The 20,012-nt window shown below is 47.8% G+C and overlaps 1 protein-coding gene across 2 annotated transcripts in view; it reads right to left on the minus strand.

The window, feature by feature from the left end:
- Positions 1-20,012, minus strand: part of MAL (mal, T cell differentiation protein) — a 90,158-nt gene that overhangs the window by 13,150 nt on the left and 56,996 nt on the right. For both annotated transcript variants that reach the window (XM_030195918.1, XM_030195917.1), the window contains exon 2: positions 18,832-18,999. In XM_030195918.1, coding sequence (XP_030051778.1) covers positions 18,832-18,999 — 168 coding nt within the window. The remainder of the gene's footprint in view (positions 1-18,831; positions 19,000-20,012) is intronic.

Below are 20,012 nucleotides of genomic sequence, written 5' to 3' on the forward strand. Positions count from 1 at the left end.
AGTGCCTTATGGCCAGCTAGCTCCACTGCCTCTTCAGTATTTGAAGCTTCCAAAGCAGTATGGCAAACCGCAATGGGAATAACATGAACTTTCCTCACAGCAAACAATGGCCCCTTAACAAGGGCATGAACTCAAAAATAGGAGGGAATGATCTCATCCTCCTGGAGGGAATAAACTCGTCCTCCACTTTGTATAAACAGAGGAAATACTTGCATCCTCCTGGAGGGAATAAACTCATCCTCCCAAAACATGAACTAGAGGGAATGAACTCATCCTCCTATAACTGTAACAAGAATCCTGAAGACTGTTTTCCGACTCCCCAAGGAAGGAATATAACTTCAGGAAACAAGAACAGCACCTAAAATCAGAATCACTGCAATACAGACAATCATACAGGGAGGGCTCATGGCTTCATCTGCTATGACTAAAGGAAAGAAAATTATCAGGGTAAGAACCTAATTTTCCCTTCCTTGTCATCAAGCAGATGAAGCCATTACGTATGGGATGTAACAAAGCAATCCCTAAATAGGGTGGGAATAAGCCACACCATGCGCTAGCACCTGTGCTCCAAAACGCGCATCCCTCCTGGCAGCCACATCTAGCCTGTAATGTCGGGCGAAAGAGAGCTTAGAAGCCCATGTTGCAGCACTGCAAATCTCATGAAGAAATAGTGCTCCAGTTTCCGCCCAGGAAAAGGAAATCACTCTTGTGGAATGTGCCTTAAAGGCTTCAGGCGGAGCCCGGCCAGACAGCAGATATGCTGAAAAGATAGCTTCTTTGAGCCAATGGGCAATAGTGGCTTTAGACGCTGAAGACCCTCTGCGAGGACCTGCAAACAGCACAAAAAGATGATCAGAGGTCCTGAAAGAATTTGTAATTTGCAGATACTGTAACAGAGTCCTGCGCACATCCAAAAGGTGCAACTGCCCAAATGAATCTGGAAACTCCTCCTCAACAAAGGAGGGAAGAAAAACAGGCTGGTTTAGGTGAAACGCTGAAACCACCCCTGACTCTGAGAATTGCAGAAAAGGGTCTCTACAGGACAGCGCCTGGAGCTCTGACACCCGTCTCGCCGAGGTAATGGCCACTAAAAAGACGGCCTTCAGTTTCAAATCTTTCTCTGAAGCATGCCGAAGCGGTTAAAAGGGAGCCCCCTGAAGGGCCTTCAATACTAACCCCAGGTTCCAAGCTGGACAAGGTGCCCGTACGGGAGGACGGAGCCGAAGCACCCCTCTAAGAAACCGTGCCACATCTGGATGAGCAGCTAAGGACACGCCTTCAACCTTGCCACGCAGGGAGGCCAATGCTGCCACTTGCACCCGCAGGGAATTATAGGCCAAGCCTTTGTGTACACTATCCTACAAAAAGTCCAGAATCGGCGAGACAGGAGCCCGCAACGGAGAAAGCGCTCTTGAAACACACCAGACTTCAAACTGGCGCCAAATCCTGGCATAAGCCACGGAAGTGGAGCACTTACGGGCCTGCAGGAGAGTGGAAATTACCTTATTTGAGTAGCCTCTCTCTCTCAATTGCGCCCTCTCAATCGCCATGCCATAAGACCAAAGCGGCAGGCGTCCTCCATGGCCACCAGACCCTGTGACAACAGGTGCGGAACCAGAGGGAACGGAAAGGGAGCCTCCAACAGCATCTGTCGGAGGTACGCATATCAAGGCCTCCTGGGCCAATCCGGGGCGATGAGCACCACTTCTCCTGGATGCAGCCGAATCCGCAGGAGCACTTGCCCTATCAAGCGCCACGGAGGGAAGACATACAGCAAGCCCAGGGGCCAGGGTTGAGCCAAGGCATCCAACCCGGCAGAGTGAGGATCCCTCCGTCTGCTGAAGAAGCACGGGACTTTGGCATTGGAACTGGTCGCCATAAGATCCATCATTGGCTTGCCCCATTTGGCAGGAATACATCATCTGCTAGTTCCCACTCCGCTGGATCGATCTGATGCCTGCTTAGATAGTCGGCTTGCATGTTGCTCTGACCTGCAATGTGAGCTGCTGACCGGGACTGTAGATGCAGCTCGGCCCAGTGGCAAATTTGTTCGGCCTGCGTGGCTAGAGCTCTGCACTGAGTGCCGCCTTGTCGATTTATGTAGGCCACTGCTGTCGTGTTGTCCGACATCACTCGGACAGCCAATCCTTCCAGGGTCACTTGAAAGGCCAGAAGAGCCAGAAACACCGCTTTCAACTCCAGGCGGTTGATAGACCACTCCGACTCTAGGGCGTCCACAGACCCTGGGCATGCTTCCCCTGGCAATGTGCGCCCCAGCCCTTCAGGCTGGCATCTGTCACCATTAGGCACCAATCGGGGAGCGCCAGCGGCATTCCCCGCCGTAACATGCTGTCCGAGAGCCACCACTCCATACTTAGGCGGGCCGCAGGGAGCCAAGAAAGTCTGCACTGATAATCCTGAGATACTGGAGACCATCGTTGAAGTAGAGAATACTGTAGAGGTCTCAGGTGCGCTCTCGCCCATGGCACCACTTCCAAGGTGGCCGTCATCGATCCCAACAGCTGGACAATGTCCCAAGCTCATGGGCGGGGCATCCTCAGGAGCAGACGGACCTGATTCTGAAGCTTGCACCGCCTTTGCTCGGGAAGAAACACATAGCCCGAGGCTGTGTCGAACCTGGCCCGCAAATATTCTAGAGATTGCGAGGGGGTCAGGTAACTTTTGGCCATATTGACGACCCAGCCCAGAGATTGAAGGACTGAAACCACTCTGGCTGTAGCTAGATGACTCTCTTTTTCTGAGTCTGCTCTGATGAGCCAGTCGTCTAGGTACGGGTGAACCCGGATACCCTCTCGCCTGAGAAAGGCAGCTACTACCACCACCACCACCACCATTACATTGGAGAAGGTTCGGGGAGCTGTGGCGAGGCCAAAAGGCAAGGCCCGAAACTGGAAATGTTTTCCCAACACCGCAAACCGCAGAAACTTCTGGTGTGGGGGCCAAATTGGTATGTGCAAGTAAGCTTCTTTCAGGTCCAGAGACGTGAGAAACTCTCCTGGCTGTACCGCCGCAATGACGGAGCGCAGGGTTTCCATGTGAAAATGCCGCACTCTTAAGGACTTGTTTAGCTCTAAGTCCAGGATCGGGCGAAAAGACCCACCTTTTCGTGGCACCACAAAGTAAATGGAGTAGCGGCCTAGACCTTGTTCGGCGGGAGGCACCGGAGTCACAGCCCCTATCTGGCACAGACTGTGCAGAGTCTCCTCTACCGCCGCCAGTTTGGCAGCAGAACCGCATCGGGACTCCACAAAAACGTCTCTCAACGGGGCATCGAATTCTATTCGGTATCCGTCTCTGATCAGGTCCAAGACCCACTGATCTGCAGAGATTTTGGCCCACTCCTCGATAAAGAGGGAAAGTCTTCCTCCGATGACAGGAAACGAGGATGGGGCCAGCGCACCATCATTGAGAGAGTCGCCCCTGAACTCCAGGCCTTGAACCGGCAGCTGCGGAACATTTGTCTGAGCGAAAGGAGTTTCTCTGCTTAAAGTGGGCACGCGAAGTGAACCCAGCAGCACGCCCCGGGCGGTACCTTCTAGCTTCACAGAAGCGAGGTCTGTAAGAGGAGCAGACCGCCTGAGGAAGGCTTCGGCCTATCTTCGGGCAAGCGCTGAGGTTTGGAATCCCTCAGGCCTTTAACAATGTTTTCCAGCTCCTCACCAAACAGGAGAAGGCCTTGAAAGGGCAACCTCACCAAACTTTGCTTAGAGGCCATGTCCGCCGCCCAATGTCGTAGCCAAAGAGTGCGGCGAGCCGCCACTGCTACAGCCATTTGCTTAGCCGAAGCTCTGACCATATCATAAAGGGCGTCAGCCAAAAAGGACAAGGCCGACTCCATCCGCGGAGCCACTTCAGATAAGGTCTCCGCTCCATCACCGGGCTGTTCCACTGCCTGCTGTAACCAAGCCAGGCAGGCTCTAGCAGCATAACAACTGCATGCAGACGCCCGAACAGTGAAACCTGCCAAATCAAAGGACCACTTCAGAGCTGAATCAAGCCTGAGGTCTTGAATATCCTTCAGGGCAACACCTCCTTCAACAGGGAGGGTAGTTCTCTTTTGTCACAGCCGTGACCAGGGCATCCACTTTAGGCATTGCAAAGCGAGCCAAATGTTCCTCACTCAGAGGGTATAATTGCCCCATAGCCCTGGCAACCTTCAAAGGTCCCTCGGGGTCAGCCCATTGAGCCAAAATAAGCTCTTGAATTGAGTCATGCAAAGGAAAGGTTCGAGCAGGCTTTCTGGTACTAGCCATCCTTGGATTAACCGAGGATGCTGTGCCACTCCCAGGATCTTCAATCGAGAGGGCTTGTAAGGCATCTGAAATAAGTGCTGGCAGCTCCTCGCGGTGGAAAATCCTCACCGCAGACGGATCATCAAGCTCCTGTGGCAATTCTGCACCTGACTCTGGCTCCTCAGTCCAAGAAGTTCTGCCAGACCCCTCATAGCCCGACCACGGGGGGGGGGAAAGGGGGGGTGCGCCACACTCAGAAGGGGAATTAGCCCTTCTGCGTTTATCAGGAGGATAAGAAACAGGCAAAGCCAACTCCAAAAGGCCAGGATCTACCGGGGGGAGAGGCAGAGGGTCCGAACATCCCTGTGGAAGAGCTCTTTTAAGCATGTATGCCCTATGCAGCATTAAAACAAAATCAGGGGAGAAAACCGCTCCCTGACTGCCCGGATCATGCCCAGGGCTATCAGCTCTATTATTAGCCTCACTCAGAAGACCTCCCTCCCCCCCCCCCCCCCCCCCCCGGATTCAGGGCTCTCCATCTCAAAGGAGGCCGCGCCATGTGGAAAATCCAAAATGGTGTTCGCTGCCAGCTCAGAGCGCGAAAGATCGCCGCTCGCCATGCTCGGGCCGGCTCTACCGTCTGTACAGCACGAATTACAGAGCCCCGCTGCTGATTTGCCCTTGCCACATTTAGAACAGCGCTTTACAGTCTCCGCAGCCATTGCCGAAAACGGCGGTAAAATTCAAAAATGGCGGTTCGCGCCAAAAACGTCCCGATCGCGGGCCCACCCCGGAGGAGTCAGAAAACACTCTTACCTCACTAGACCAAGTATCACAGCTCCGGTCCTGCAGAAGAATCACAAGAAAAAAAACCTCTTTTCCAAGATCGCTGTGCTAAAGCGCGACGCGACTTTAATTATTTTTTTTTAACGCTGTGAGGAAAGCAGAGGCAAAAGAGGTAAATAAAAAACACTCCGGAGGCTCAGATAAGTGGGAAAGGCAGGGAAAGGCGAACCAATGTGCCTGCATCCACTGAGTGGGAAAGGACAGGGAAAAGCAAGCTAATATGTCCACATCCACGGGGGCATGGGTAAGGCAGGGAAAGGGCTGACCTATGTGCCTTCAAAGTGAAGCTGCTATAGCCTCTAACACCCCGGCTAACAACTGGCAAGCCAGGAGCCACCCCCAGGCAGATTTTTGATGGAGCTCGAAGAAGCTGCAGCCACCCTGCTTGGGGAGATAGAGAATACTGAAGAGGCAGTGGAGCTAGCTGGCCATGAGGCACTGAGAAAAGTTGAGCGCTCTCTATCTCCCCCTGCTGGTTGATGGACACAACCCATACGTAATGGCTTCATCTGCTTGATGACAAGGAATTGGTATCTCTGATTCACTCCGATGCTCAAAGAGCGCCCTGTAACAAGGGCAACCTTACCGCCGGGAACCTTATGCTAGCTCCGAGATGGCATCAGGTGTCTGAAGAGGCCGAGAAGTGGAGGAAAGAACAGTACAAAAAAAAAAAAAAAGTGCAGAGCTAGGTAGTGAAGGAGAAGAAAAGAAAAAGTGAGATATTGGAAAAGAAAAGGAAAGGAGGGAGGAAGGAGGGCAACAGAGAAACAAGGAAATGAATCTATTTGGAAGAAGTGGCATTACTTTCCATGAAGAGACTTGAAAACGTCCATTAATCACAGCTGCACACTCACGTTAAGAGGCGCTGTGTGCTTCTTCCAAGAAGTGATCTTTCCCATGCTCCAAATTGCACTAAGAAGCTGCTGCTTTAAAAGTCCAGGGCTGAGCAACTGGCACCCTCTTCCTCCTCCTTCCCCTCTCTGGTGTTCTAGGCATATGCTCAACAGTGTGCTTAAGTCACAACTCTTGAGCGCAAGCACCAGGCACCATCCTCCCCTTAACTTCCAAAGGACTTCTTAATGCTTAACGCTATGGGTTCATCTATATTTACAACTCACTAGCACTGAGCATTAAGGAGTTGTTCCAACGCGCTGTACCTGCGCTGTTCAGTACAGCGCTAGAGTTTTAAGCATCGGGGCCTTACTGCATGAGCTTGCACTCCTTGCCTCAACAGATATGTGCCAAGATGTGCTATGTGCCAAGATATGGAACACGGGCCATAATACAAAAAGTGAAAATACACGATCCTTCCCCCCCCCCCTAAGCACACAACCCTCTTGATCAGATTCCCCACTTCCCACCCCCATTCCAACAGTACTGCCTGCCCAAATCAGGCCCCCTAAGTATCTACCCCTTTAGACAACACCTACGTAAACAAGCTTCCCAATAACTTACCCTGCTTCTCCACCACCCCCAGTAGTCTAGTGCAGGGCAGGAGCAGTCTCCACTCCCTTCTGCTCTTGTCTCAGAGGTGCCAGAGTTCAAACGTGCAGCTATTATCCTCAGCAATAAGGAAAGATACATTACCATTCATAAGCTACAAGAGATTGCAGAAAGAGGAAGACCAAACACAATGGCCTTGATGCAATTAGCTGTGATTTAGAATGGTGCACTAAATTTCAACACACAGCATTCTAACAAAAGCACCAAAAAAATCCCATTTTACTCCTGATGCAGTAGGCTAATGCCATACAAATTAAAACTGTGTTAAAGAGTGTAATAGAAACAGCTGCCAGAAGCACTGCCTTATAGGGGTCAGCAGCCACATTTTTCACAATGGCAGTAGGAAGAACAGGCCTTCGCTGGACACCTCCCCAGACCAGTACAGGGGCACCACACAAGTTGTATGGCCACATCATGTAGTTAGAACACTGACCCTTTCCGAGTTGTGCACATAGCCACATATGTCATACTAGGGGATAGGGAGCATCCATGTTGCTCCACAGTGTCAGCCATATGATTGATATCACATAGGCAGAGATCAGAAATAACACAAATACTTCGTTTTGGCCACATATCTGTCCCATCATATACCTGCATCTATTGACATAACACCAATATGTGCCACTTGATAGTAGAAACAGAAACATGATGGCAGAGAAGGGCCAAATGGCTCATCCAGTCTGCCTATCCTCAGTAACCACTAACTCCTCCTTTTCCTAAGAGATCCCACGTGTCTGTCCAACACCTTCTTAAACTCTGACAGTCCTCTCCATGACCTCCACTGGGAGGCCATTTTATGCATCCACTACCCTTTCTGTGAAAGATTTTCTCAGATTCCTCCTAAGCCCTCTCAATCCAGAGGTTTCCTTCATTTGAAAAAGGCCCACCTCTTATACAAATGCCACTAAGGTATTTAAACGTCTCTATCACATCTCTCTCTCTCTCCCACCTCTCTTCCAGCGTATACATGTTGAGGTTCATGAGCCTGTCCCTATATGTTTTATGACACAGACAGGTAACCAATTTTGTAGCCACCCTCTGGACCGACTTCATCCTGTTTATATCTTTCCATAGGTGCGGTCTCCAGAATTGCACACAGTATTCTAAATGGGGCCTCACCAGAGACTTATACAAGGGCACTATTGCCTCTTTTTTCCTGCTGGTCATCCCTCTCTTAATGCACCCAAGCATCCTTCTGGCTTTGAGCGTCGCCTTTTCTACCTGTTTGGTCACTTTAAGATCATCAGATATCATCCTCCCCAAGTCCCGCTCTTCGTTCATACACAGCACATTACCCCCTATACTGTACTGTTCCCTTGGGTTTTTGTGACCTGCGAGCATAACCCTGCATTTCTTAGCATTAATCTTGGTTGCCAATTTTTGGACCATTCAGGCTTCGCTAGATCCTTCCTCATGCTATCCACACTCTCCGGGGTGTCAAACTTATTACAGAGTTTGGTATCATCTGCAGAGAGAGACAAACTTTACTAGACAGCCCTTCCGCAATATCACTCACAAAGATGTTAAAAAAAAGCCGGCCCAAGGACTGACCCCTGTAGTACACCACTGATAACTTCCATTTCCTCAGAGCAAACTCCATTTACCACTACCCTGTGTCTCCTCCCATTTAACCAGTTTTTAACTTAGACACTTTTGGTCCCATACCGAAGGCATTCAGTTTACTTATCAGTCGCCTGTGCACAACTGTGTCAAAGGCTTTGCTAAAATCTAAGTACACCACATCTAGCGCCCCTCCCACGTCCAACTGTTTGGTCACCCAGTTAAAGAAGTCAGATTTGTCTGACAAGATCTGCTGCCCCGGGTCCTGCAGCCCATTCGATTCAAGAAAACTCACAATCCTCCACTTTAAAGAAGTGTTTCTATTAGTTTACTTACCACTGAGGTCAGACTGACCAGTCTGTAATTCGCAGCCTCCTCCTTGCTTTTATTCTTGTGCAGAGGACTACATCTTCCCCTCTTCAGTCCTCGGGGACCACTTCAGAATGTAGGGAAGCATTTAACAGTTCAGACAGCAGAGCTGCCAGAACCTCTCCGAGTTCCTTGAGTATCCCATCAGGCCCCATCGCTTTACCTATTTTTAGTTTAGCCAGTTCCTCACGAACACAGTTTTCCGCGAATCGGTCCCCATCTACCATATATCCATCTTCATTAGCATTTGTCTTCTGCAGTCCTGCCCTCGGTCTTTCAATCGTGAACACAGAACAGAGAATTGTTTAGTAGTTCAGTTTCTACATATTCCTCCCCTTCAGCCTTGAGCCTCACAATGCTATTATGGCACTTCCTCCTGTCGCTTACATATCTAAAAAAAAGTCTTGTCCCCCAATTTTACCATATCGGCTGCCTTTTCTTCCGTTTGCCTCTTCGCTTTCCTGACAGCATGTCCAGCTTCTCTTAACATTTCCAGGTATTTTTGCCCGTCTTCCTCTTTCCAAGTCATTTTCTGCAATGGAAATCATGCCCTTAAATCTACAACAGCCAAGTATCCACTGGTCCCCCCTGAGTGCAATGAGGAAGCCATACAAAGTCCCTCTCACCACAACCATAGCAGCTGAAGAATATGGGTACTTGACAACCGAGCCTGATGTATGCCTACTGCCACACCAACATAGGAAGTGTGCTACTGAACCTGTACACTTACTCCATTGTATAGGCCCTACGCCCAAATGAGCTGCTCCACCATAGAGGCACTCTGCATATCCATTCTTGTGGATCCTTCCCCCCAATAAGGGACCAAGTCTATGTGAAGATAACCAGCAAGACCGAGCCCGCAGAGCACTGTGAAGTGGCACCAAATCTAAACAAAATTGGAGTTACAGGGTAAATCAGAAAGATAACATCAGCATAAATGAAGAGGTGAATGTTGTGGTCTTGTAATAAAGTCACGAGTGGGCTAATGAAAATGTTAACACAAGCAGAGAGAAGACCGATCCCTGGGGTACTCCAGAGCAAAAGGGGATTTCAGCAGATATCCCGGTTAGAGTAATAACTGAAAAACTATGGTCCAATAGAAATAAAGTAAAGGCAAGGGTACGGTTGTTTAGTCCAATAGTCTTAAAGGCGTGATATTAGTAATGAATGGTCTACAATGAAGGCTACTAGAAGTCAAGGGAGACAAGCAGTACAACTTTTCCTTTATCCAAAATGGAATTAAGTTTGCTAATCAGTGAGGTGATAGTTATCTCTGTACTGTGGTTCATTATGAACCTGATTTGTCTGGGATGTAGTATCCTTCGTAACTCAACAGGACCCAAGGAGTTGATCAAAGACAACTTTTTCTGCAATTTTTATAGACTATACAAAGGTTTGAGATTGGTCAGTAATTTGTAGGGCCTGAATGGTCTAGGGAAGACTTGAGGGCTGGTTTAACTATGGCATGTTTCCAGCACAGAGATACTGTTCGGGTGGGGTTGAGAATGTGTTCCAGGAGAACATAAGTGTAGGTGTAGAGGAGATCGAGGAAGAGTTAGAGAAGACCCAGCAGTGTTAGCAGTGGAAGAGAGATGCTGCAGTAACTTCTGAACTTTAGTCTGGAAATAGTGGGCTAGGGAGAGTCTGCTGAGGGAGATGCCCAAGTGTACAATATGGGCTAGTAGAGCGTCAGATCATACACAACTCGAAAGTTAGTAGAGCTGGTAATAGCCTTGGAGTAGTAGTTATTCACTTCACTATTGTACTGTCTGCAAGGTCTCAGTATTTATGGCATGCTAGAAAGTCATCTTGAGTGTTTTCTCATGGTGTTGTAATAATAGAAGACCTTGGTGAAGCCACAGAGATCTTTTCCATTGCTGGGGAACCAAGGATGCACTGTCAAGGCAGAGGTGCAATGGGAGAATGGAATAATAGAGCAAGGGATGAATCCCAACAGCAAGCAGCCTCATTAAGTGGCATGTCAAGGAAGTTAGTAGGTAGGTGAAAGAATAAAGGCTGAAATGTTGCTGGATAATGCTTAATAAACAAACAAAACAAACAAAAAAAAAAAATCAACAAAGGTGGGTTCTAGAGGAGACTTTTTTTGGTAGGGAGATAAGTCTTGGGAGAAGTAGTGATAAACAAGAGATCAGTCCAAGGAAGGGCAGGTGTATGCAATGGAGAAAAGGAGAGTACATAAGTATTGCCACACTGGGACAGACCGAAGGTCCAGCGCGCCTAGCATCCTGTTTCCAACAGTGGCCAATCCAGGTTACAAGTACCTGGCAAGATACCAGAACAATACAATACATTTTATGCTGCTTATCCTAGAAATAAGCAGTGGATTTTCCCCAAGTCCATTTTAATAATGGTCTATGGACTTTTCCTGTAGGAAGACATCCAAATCTTTTTAAACCCCGCTAAGCTAACTGCTTTTCCTACATCCTCTGGTAACGAATTCCAGAGTAGTCCACGCTGAGTGAAGAAAACTTTTCTCCAATTTGTTTTAAATTTACTACTTTGTAGCTTCATTGTGTGCCACCCTAATCCTAATATTTTTGGAAAGAGCAAACAAGCAATTCACGTCTACCCATCCCACTCCACTCATTTTATAGACCTCTATCATATCTCCCTTCAGCCGTATTTTCTCCAAGCTTAAGAGCCCTAGCCGCTTCAGCCTTTTCTCATAAGGAAGTCATCCCATTCCCTTTAACATTTTCATCGCCCTTCTCTGTACCTTTCTAATTCCACTATACCTTTGAGATGCGGTCACCAGAATTGAACACAATATTCGAGGTGTGGTCGAACCACAGAGCGATACAAAGGCATTATAACGTCCTCAATTTTGTTTTCCATTCCTTTCCTAATAATACCCAACATTCTATTTGCTTTCTTAGCTGCCGCCACACACTGAGCAGAGGGTTTCAACCTGTCATCAACAATGACGCCTAGATCCCTTTCCTGGTCAGAGACTCCTAAAGTGGAATGTTGCATTACATAGCTATAATTTGGGTTCCTCTTTCCCACCTGCATCACTTTGCACGTGCTCACATAAACGTCATCTGCCATTTAGATGCCCAGTCACCCAGTCTCATAAGGTCCTCTTGTAATTTTTCACAATCCTCTTTTGAAAAGGAGGACATGCCATTATGTACAAGAATAAGGTCTAAAGTGCACCCAGCACAATGGGTAAGAGTGTTTACTAATTGGGTGAAATGAAGGTCATGTATGAGAGAACAGAACATGGAGGATCTGGGGGCATGCAAATCATCCATATGGGTGTTGAAAATCACCCAGAATAGTAAGGTTGGGGTATCAGGTAGAAGCGGTAGCTACTGTCTGAATTAAGGCTTCCCGGTGCTGTTTTGCAGGATTTGGGGGAATGAAAGAGACCATCAATTTTAGGGAACAAGGGGAGGACCATTTCAGAATTAATGTTTCTGGGTAAAGATCTACTATTGCACATGATAAATTGCCATTCCTCCCCCTTCATATTTACACAGCAGTTAGTAACTTCATTTTAAACTAAGGATGATTGTGTCAAGGCAGCATCTACTTCATGCATTAGTCTTAAGTAATCTGGATTACTGTAATGCCTTATTTCAGGGGAACCATACAATTGATCTCAGGCATCTTCAACTTGTTCAAAACATAGCTATTAATGTAATTAAGGGATCAAGTTACTCCCCTCCTAAAATCAGAACATTAACTGCCTATAAAACATATAGGATACCTTTCAAGATACTCTGGGGCCTTTTTACTAAAGCTTAACAGGTGCTAATGGACATTAGCTTGCACTAAATGCCATATAGCCCTAGGTATAAAATAGGACATGCAGAATTTATCATGCGCTAATTCTATTAGCACACTTTAATAAAAGGGCCCCTCAGTTTGGTACATAAGATTTTTCATATTGGTGTTATCAGTTTTTTGGTCCAGATACTCGATTCATTGTTTTCCATCCCAATTGTTAAAACCCACTCAGTTACACTTTTTGGTTATTCCTTCATTTAGGCTTATCCACTTGGATACTATCCTGCTTATAATCGAACGAGAAAAACGCCCAAGTTCCGACCTAAATCGGGAGATGGACGTTTATCTCACAAAAATGAATAAAGCGGTATAATCGAAAGCCGATTTTTGGACGTTTTCAACTGCACTCCGTCGCGGATGCGGACAAAGTTGATGGGGGCGTGTCAGAGGTGTGGTGAAGGTGGAACTGGGGCGTGGCTATCTGCCGAACAAAGATGGGTGCATTTCACCGATAATGGGAAAAAAGTATGCGTTTTTAGCTAGAATTTAGGACACTTTTCCTGGACCCTGTTTTTTCACGAATAAGGCCCCAAAAAGTGCCCTAAATGACCAGATGACCACTGGAAGGAATCGGGGATGACCTCCCCTGACTCCCCAAGTGGTCACTAACCCCCTCCCACCACAAAAAAATGATGTTTCACAACTTTTTATTTTCACCCTCAAATGTCATACCCAGTTCCCTGGCAGCAGTATGCAGGTCACTGGAGGAGTTGTTAGGGGGTGCAGTGGACTTCAGGCAGGTGGACCCAGGCCCATCCCCCCTACCTGTTACAATTGTGCTGCTTAATGCTTATTAGTCGTCCAACCCCCCCAAACCCACTGTACCCACATGTAGGTGCCCCCCTTCACCCCTTAGGGCTATAGTAATGGTGTAGACTTGTGGGCAGTGGGTTTTGAGGGGGATTTGGGGGGCTCAACACACAAGGGAAGGGTGCTATGCACCTGGGAGCTCTTTTACCTGTTTTTTTTTGTTTTTGTAAAAGTGCCCCCTAGGGTGCCCGGTTGATGTCCTGGCATGTGAGGGGGACCAGTGCACTACGAATCCTGGCCCCTCCCACGAATAAATGTCTTGGATTTATTCGTTTTTGAGCTGGGCGCTTTCATTTTCCATTATCGCTGAAAAACAAAAACGCCCAGCTCACACATTGTTGAATAAAACATGGGCGTCTATTTTTTCCCAAAATACGGTTCGGTCCACCCCTTCACGGACCCGTTCTCGGAGATAAACGCCCATGGAGATAGGCGTTTTCATTCAATTATGCCCCTCTATATATCATTCCACTTTTAGTGTTATGGTTGGAGTGGTGTGGTTTTTGGGGCCTGGACTCAGTAAGCCTCTATGTTTTTGCCTCTCTGATACCAATTGTAATTTCTCTTTCCTCTCATTTCCTTTGTTAGATTATGCTCTATTCGACATTTTATAAACTACTTAGTGTTCTAATTTATTATTTCTTTATTCAAATACTAGTAAAAAAGGCCCGTTTCTGACACAAATGAAACGGGCGCTAGCAAGGTTTTCCTTGGAGTGTGTATGTTTGGGAGAGTGTATGTGAGAGTGACTGTTTGAGAGTCAGAGTGAAAGTGTGAGTGTGTGAGAGAGAGTCTGGGTGTGAGTGTGTTTGTGAGAGAGTGTGTGTGAGAATGAGAGTGTGTGCAAGTCTGTATGTGAGACACAGTGTGAGAGAGTGTGTGTGTGTGGGCAAGAGAGAGAGTGTGTGTGTGAGACACAGATTCTCTGTGAGAGTGAGTGTATGACACCAAGCGAGTGTGTGTGTGAGCCGTGCCCTCCCAATCCATGGCCATCTGTCCCCTGCCCCCTCCATTCATCCTTTTCCAGCAATTCCCCTCTGTCCCTGAGTCGTGCCCTCCCAATCCATGGCCATCCATGTTTGTCTGTCACCTGCCCCCTCCATTCATCCCTATCCAGCATTTCCCCTCTCTGCCTGAGGCCTGCCCTGCAATCCATATCCATCCATGCCCATCTGTGCCCTCCATTCATCCCTATGCAGCAATTCCCCTCTCCCTGAGTCCTGCCCTTCCAATCCATGCCCATCCATGCTCCTCTGTCACCTGGCCCCTCCATTTTTCCCTATCCAGCATTTCCCCTCTCTGCCTGAGGCCTGCTCTGCAATCCATATCCATCCATGCCCATCTGTCCCCTCCATTCATCCCTATCCAGCAATTCCCCTCTCCCTGAGTCCTGCCCTTCCAATCCATGCCCATCCATGCTCACCTGGCCCCTCCATTTTTTCCTATCCAGCATTTCCCCTCTCTGCCTGAGGCCTGCTGTGCAATCCATATCCATCCATGCCCATCTGTCCCCTCCATTCATCCCTATCCAGCAATTCCCCTCTCCCTGAGTCCTGCCCTTCCAATCCATGCCCATCCATGCTCCTCTGTCACCTGGCCCCTCCATTTTTCCCTATCCTGCATTTCCCCTCTATGCCTGAGGCCTGCTGTGCAATCCATATCCATCCATGCCCATCTGTCCCATCCATTCATCCCTATCCAGCAATTCCCCTCTCCCTGTGTCCTGCCCCTTCCAATCCATGCCCATCCATGCTCATCTGTCACCTGGCCCCTCCATTTTTCCCTATCCAGCAATTTCCCTCTCTCCCTGAGTCCTGCCCTCCCAATCCATGCCCCTCTTTCCCCTGCCCCCTCCATTCATCCATTTCTAGTAATTCCCCTCTCTCCCTGTGCCCTGCCCTCCTAATCCATACCCATCCATGCTCCTCTGTCCCCTGCCGCCTCCATTCATCCTTTTCCAGCAATTCCCCTCTGTCCCTGAGTCGTGCCCTCCCAATCCATGCCCATCCATGCTCCTCTGTCCCCTGCCGCCTCCATTCATCCTTTTCCAGCAAGTCCCCTCTTGCCCTTCCATGACCCCCCCCTCGCATCCATGCTACTCTCTCTCCCATGTCCCAGCCTGGCCCGCCCTCTTTCCCCCCCCCCCCCCTTCGCATCCATGCCTCGCATCCATGCCCCCCCTTCGCATCCATGCATCCCCCCCCCCCGTTCGCATCCATGCTTCCTTTTTTTTTTTTCTTCTTCGTTTTAACTTTACCTCCGTGGCGGTTCGTGCAGTGAAGCGTCAGGGAAGGAGGCGGCGCTCCCGACGTCTAGCTTTACGTCGGGAGCGCCGCCTCCTTCCCTGACGCTTCGCTTTCCGATTTGTTTGGTTTGAGGCGAGGGCGGGGCAGAGACGGCTGGCTGGCTTGAAGGCTTCACTGGGAGTGACGTCAGATGGCTTCAAGGCTTCAAGGCTTCAGCTTGAAGTTTCCGGCTTCAAACTTCCGGCTTCACAGAACGTTGTCTTCAGAACGTTCACGGTGCGTTTTATTATATTAGATTTCCATATATCACCACACTACGTGAATATGCAATCGGCATTTATACAAAAGGCAAAATTAAAAAATAAAGAGAAATATCATTAACAGCCTTTCTGTCCACAAGTTTAGGAAATTTTGGAATCCAAGAATTTAGAATTTAAAGTAAAACATATAGCAATAATTAAGGACTAGTGGTTGCAACCTCTGGTTCAGACCCCAGCCTGCGTTTAGGGAGGGCACACAACATTCAATTCCACTCTAGCATCTAGAAATTGTTTTAACTGTTTTGGGTCTACAATTTGAAACTGTTTACCCTCAAGCATTACATTACAAAAACAAGGAAAACGTAATATAAAAGTTGCTCCCAGTGCCACCACCCTAGGGCGGAGTTCCAAAAAGGCCCTCCGTCTCATCTGTGTAGGCCTTGAGAGATCAGGAAAAATACGAATTTTTGAGCCCAAAAACAGATTTTCTAAGTGTCTCAAGGAAAGCCTTAATACGGCATTCCTGTCAGGCTCCAGCACAAAAGTAACAAGCAGAGTCAACCTCTGAGCAATTATCTCCAATGAACTTTCAAGGAAAGAAGTAAGATCCATTCCTTCCCCTGCTATCGGGGGATTTTCTTCCACCACTCCACCACTCCTGATGTAATAAGCCCGAGTAAGGGGAGGCAGTGAGTCCTTATCCATTCCAAGAATATCAATCATATATTTTTTAACCATGTCCAAAGGAGAAATTAAAGGCGATTTGGGAAAATTAAGAAACCTGAGGTTTAATCTTCTAGTCTGGTTTTCTAGGTACTCCAATCTTTTATGTAGGAAATTATTATCCTTAACCAAAGCCGTTTCTACAGATCCCATTTCTTGAATTTTAATATTCACAGCAGGGGCGTAGCTACGGGTGGGCCTGGATGGGCCCAGACCCACCCAGTTTTTAGTCAGGCCCACCCAGATGCCACCGTGTCTCCTCACCCTCTCCCACCCCCGCCGTAGCGCTGGTCTTCAACGCTATCGGCGCTGCCTCCTCTACCTCACAGTCTCCGAGTCAGTCTCCCACTCCCATGGCAGCTTGCGATTTGTTACTGGCACTGCCTGACAGCTGACTGACGCGGCGCAACGTCCTGCTCCGGGGGCGGGGCCTTCCCTCTGCTGCGCTGATTCAACTTCCTGTTTACGCAGGGCAGAAGAACACACGCGGCAGAGGGAAGGTCCTGGAGCAGGTCGTCGGCTCCGCGTCTGTGGTGTCAGATAGCGCCGGTAGCAAATTGTAAGCACTGCCACGGGGGGGGGGGGGGGGGGGGGGGGAAGATGGAGACTGTGAGGTGGAGGAGGCAGCGCCGATATCGTCGAATACAAGCGCTGCGGCGGGGGTGGGAGAGGGTGAGGAAGACAGTGGTCTGCTCGCCCTGCAAGGGGAGGGGGCTGAAGGGAAGGGAGAGGTTCTGGACGTGTGTGTGGACATTAGGGAAGGAGTGGGGGAAATCCTGGCCACACTGGATCACAGGAGAGGGGGGCAAGACGAAAGAAAGAAGTGACAGGAAGATGCTGGGATGGGGTGAAGGGTGGAGGGAGAGAGACACTGGGAAAGGTGGAACCATGTGGGAGAGGCCAAGGGGGTGGCAAGGAAATAAACGCAAGGAAGATGGTGATTACAGGGGAAAGAAATATGGTAATGAGGAATAGATTGAAGATGGAAGGGAATGGATGGCTGGGGAAGTAGAGAGATGGGGAATAGGAGAACTAGTGTGTGGAAAGGAAATGGAAATCTGACAGGTATCTGAAAAGTAAAACAAAGGAAAAGGGGTTAGGATAAAATTTGGGTGGACAGAGAAAAGAAAAGAAAAAAAAGAGAGGAAAGAGCTAAAATGGAAAGGTCAATATGTCAGAGGCAAGTGAAGTGAGGGAATGGAACAGGAGAGGAGAAAAAGACAAATGGTCAGCAGCTGCTTGAAGGAGAAATAGCAGAAAGATTGGAAAGTTCAAAAGAGAAACTGGATCAACATGATGGAAAAAGAAAATGACCAGACAACAAAAGGTAGAAAAGGCATTTTATTTTATTTTGAATCTTAACTGAAATATGATAGCTTGAGAAATGTGCATAGCGGATGTCACTTTCCTCATGAGCTAAAGTGTTTCTGGTTCTATTTTGAGTTGGGAGGTGCCGGGGGAGAGGTGGAGAATAGGGGGAGGAAGGGGGCAGGGCAGAGAGAAAATTTTGTGCCCACCCACTTAGGGCTGAGGCCCACCCAAAATTGGCTGTCTGGCTACGCCACTGATTCACAGTCTCCAAATCTAAGGTTTGCTGTGCAGTCTTTTGCGCCTGAAGCAGGGCAGCCTCAGAAAGAGTCTTTATGTCAGAAGTATTCATTTTTAAAGTAGTTTGCATAGAAGTGTGAATGCTGTAAGCCATATCCCATAGTGACTCTAATATCACAGTTGCTGGTCTATTCACACCACTAATGGCTGGAGAAGGGTGAGGTTGATCTTCAACACAAGCAAGTTTAGAAACTATATCCTGAGGCAATACCTTTGAAGCTGATTGTAGCAATAGTTCTTGGCGTTGAGATTCAGCCTCCGTTACTGCAGACACTCCCTCAAACAGGTCGGGCTGAGCCCCTTCGGTTTCCTTCCCTGTCAGAGCTGCCAGCAACTCCCCTCTAGGCTGGAGTGGAGCAACTCGTTCCACGGGGCTCAGGGAAGCCCCGTTTCCATTCTCAATCGACACCGAAGTGCCGAGAGTTGCAGAGGGGGTCGAAAAGCCCTGAGGACCTGGTTGCTGTCTGAAAAATTGCAAAGTTGTCTGCCTCGTGGCTGAAGAAGTCACAGGAGCTGAGGGATGTTCCTTCACTTTTCCCCTCCATTTCCCCATGCTTAATGAGGCGACAGAGGTGCTGTAGAGGACCTACAAACAGAGCAACTTCCAGGAGCTAACACAGGTGCGTCCATTCACAACGCCATCTTGGAATCCCCCCCTTAGTGTTCTAATTAAGTGGTATATCAAACAAAATTGAAACCCACACAACCCCAAAAAAGGAAGGAAAGTCTTCCCTCTTCACTACCATCTCCTGGATCCAGAGATGAAGATACTAAGGGGTGGGGGGGAGGAGTGCTACAGATGCTTGTGGGGATAAGTTTTAGAAAACAAAACAAACTTACCAATATGATCCAAGAAGACTGCCCACCATGAGCTCCCATTATATACAGAACGATGAGGATCGATGTGATCACAAAGCAAAATATTGAGACAAACATAACCCAACCTTGGGTGTCAACGAAAAGTACTGTTGTTGAAGCTACCAGAATCCAGACTAGACCACCAAAAATCTATAAGCAAAAGATAAAATAGAAATATAATTGCATTAAAACTCTTGCACAGTATATTTAATCCACACGGGAATAAATAAGCCAATGTCTTACAGTGATTGTTAACATAAGACTAAATCATACACTGCAAGTTATTCTCTCTTCATTAGTCAGAGGAAAAGACTTCAGATTCTCTGCACTCGGATTGCAGGCTGCTACCTACCCTTATGCAGATGATTATCTGCTATCAATAGAGTGTTTAACATAAGACTAATGCAAACATCGACCATAATCCAGTGCAATTGATTAGAATCTGAATTTTTTTAATGCTATAACTATTACATAGGTGATTACACATTCAACTTACCTGGCCCAAAATATTTAGGCAAAATGTAAAATTATTACACAAAGAAATGGAGAAGAGCATTTCTAGAGTTAAAATTCCATTGGCTAAAGCGGAAACAAAGTAGTTTTGGAAACTTTATATGAATATCCCTTAGAGCAGTATTTCCCAAGTTGAGTCCTGAGTACCCCTTGCCAGTCAGGTTGTCAGGATATCCACAATGAATATGCATGAACTTTATTTGCAAGCACTGCCTCCATTATATGCAAATCTCTTTCATATATATTCATTGTGGATATACTGAAAACCTGACTAGCAAGGGCTCCTCCAGGACTGGACTCGGGGGAAACCCTGCCTTAGAGCACCACTGAGAGGCAAAACAGCTATCCAATATTCAGGACAACTCAATTTGAATGGCACTAAATCCACTGAGGGGCTCATTTTCAAAAGAGAAAAACCATCTAAATTGTGGCACAAAGCAGCATTTCGACATTTTTCTCACACAAACATCCAAATCGGTATTTTTGAAACCCATTTTCCAAATGTTTTTCTATGTAGTTCGTCTGCAGGGCATCCAAATCTAAAGGGGGAATGTCAGGGTGTATTAGGAGCACACCCAGGACTATAACAGACGTTTTAAGCTAGACCTGTTTTAATAACGACTAAGTTACAAAATAGTGCCCTAAATGAC

The sequence above is a fragment of the Microcaecilia unicolor genome, chromosome 3 (genome assembly GCF_901765095.1).
Source record: "Microcaecilia unicolor chromosome 3, aMicUni1.1, whole genome shotgun sequence".
Taxonomy (NCBI): domain Eukaryota; kingdom Metazoa; phylum Chordata; class Amphibia; order Gymnophiona; family Siphonopidae; genus Microcaecilia; species Microcaecilia unicolor.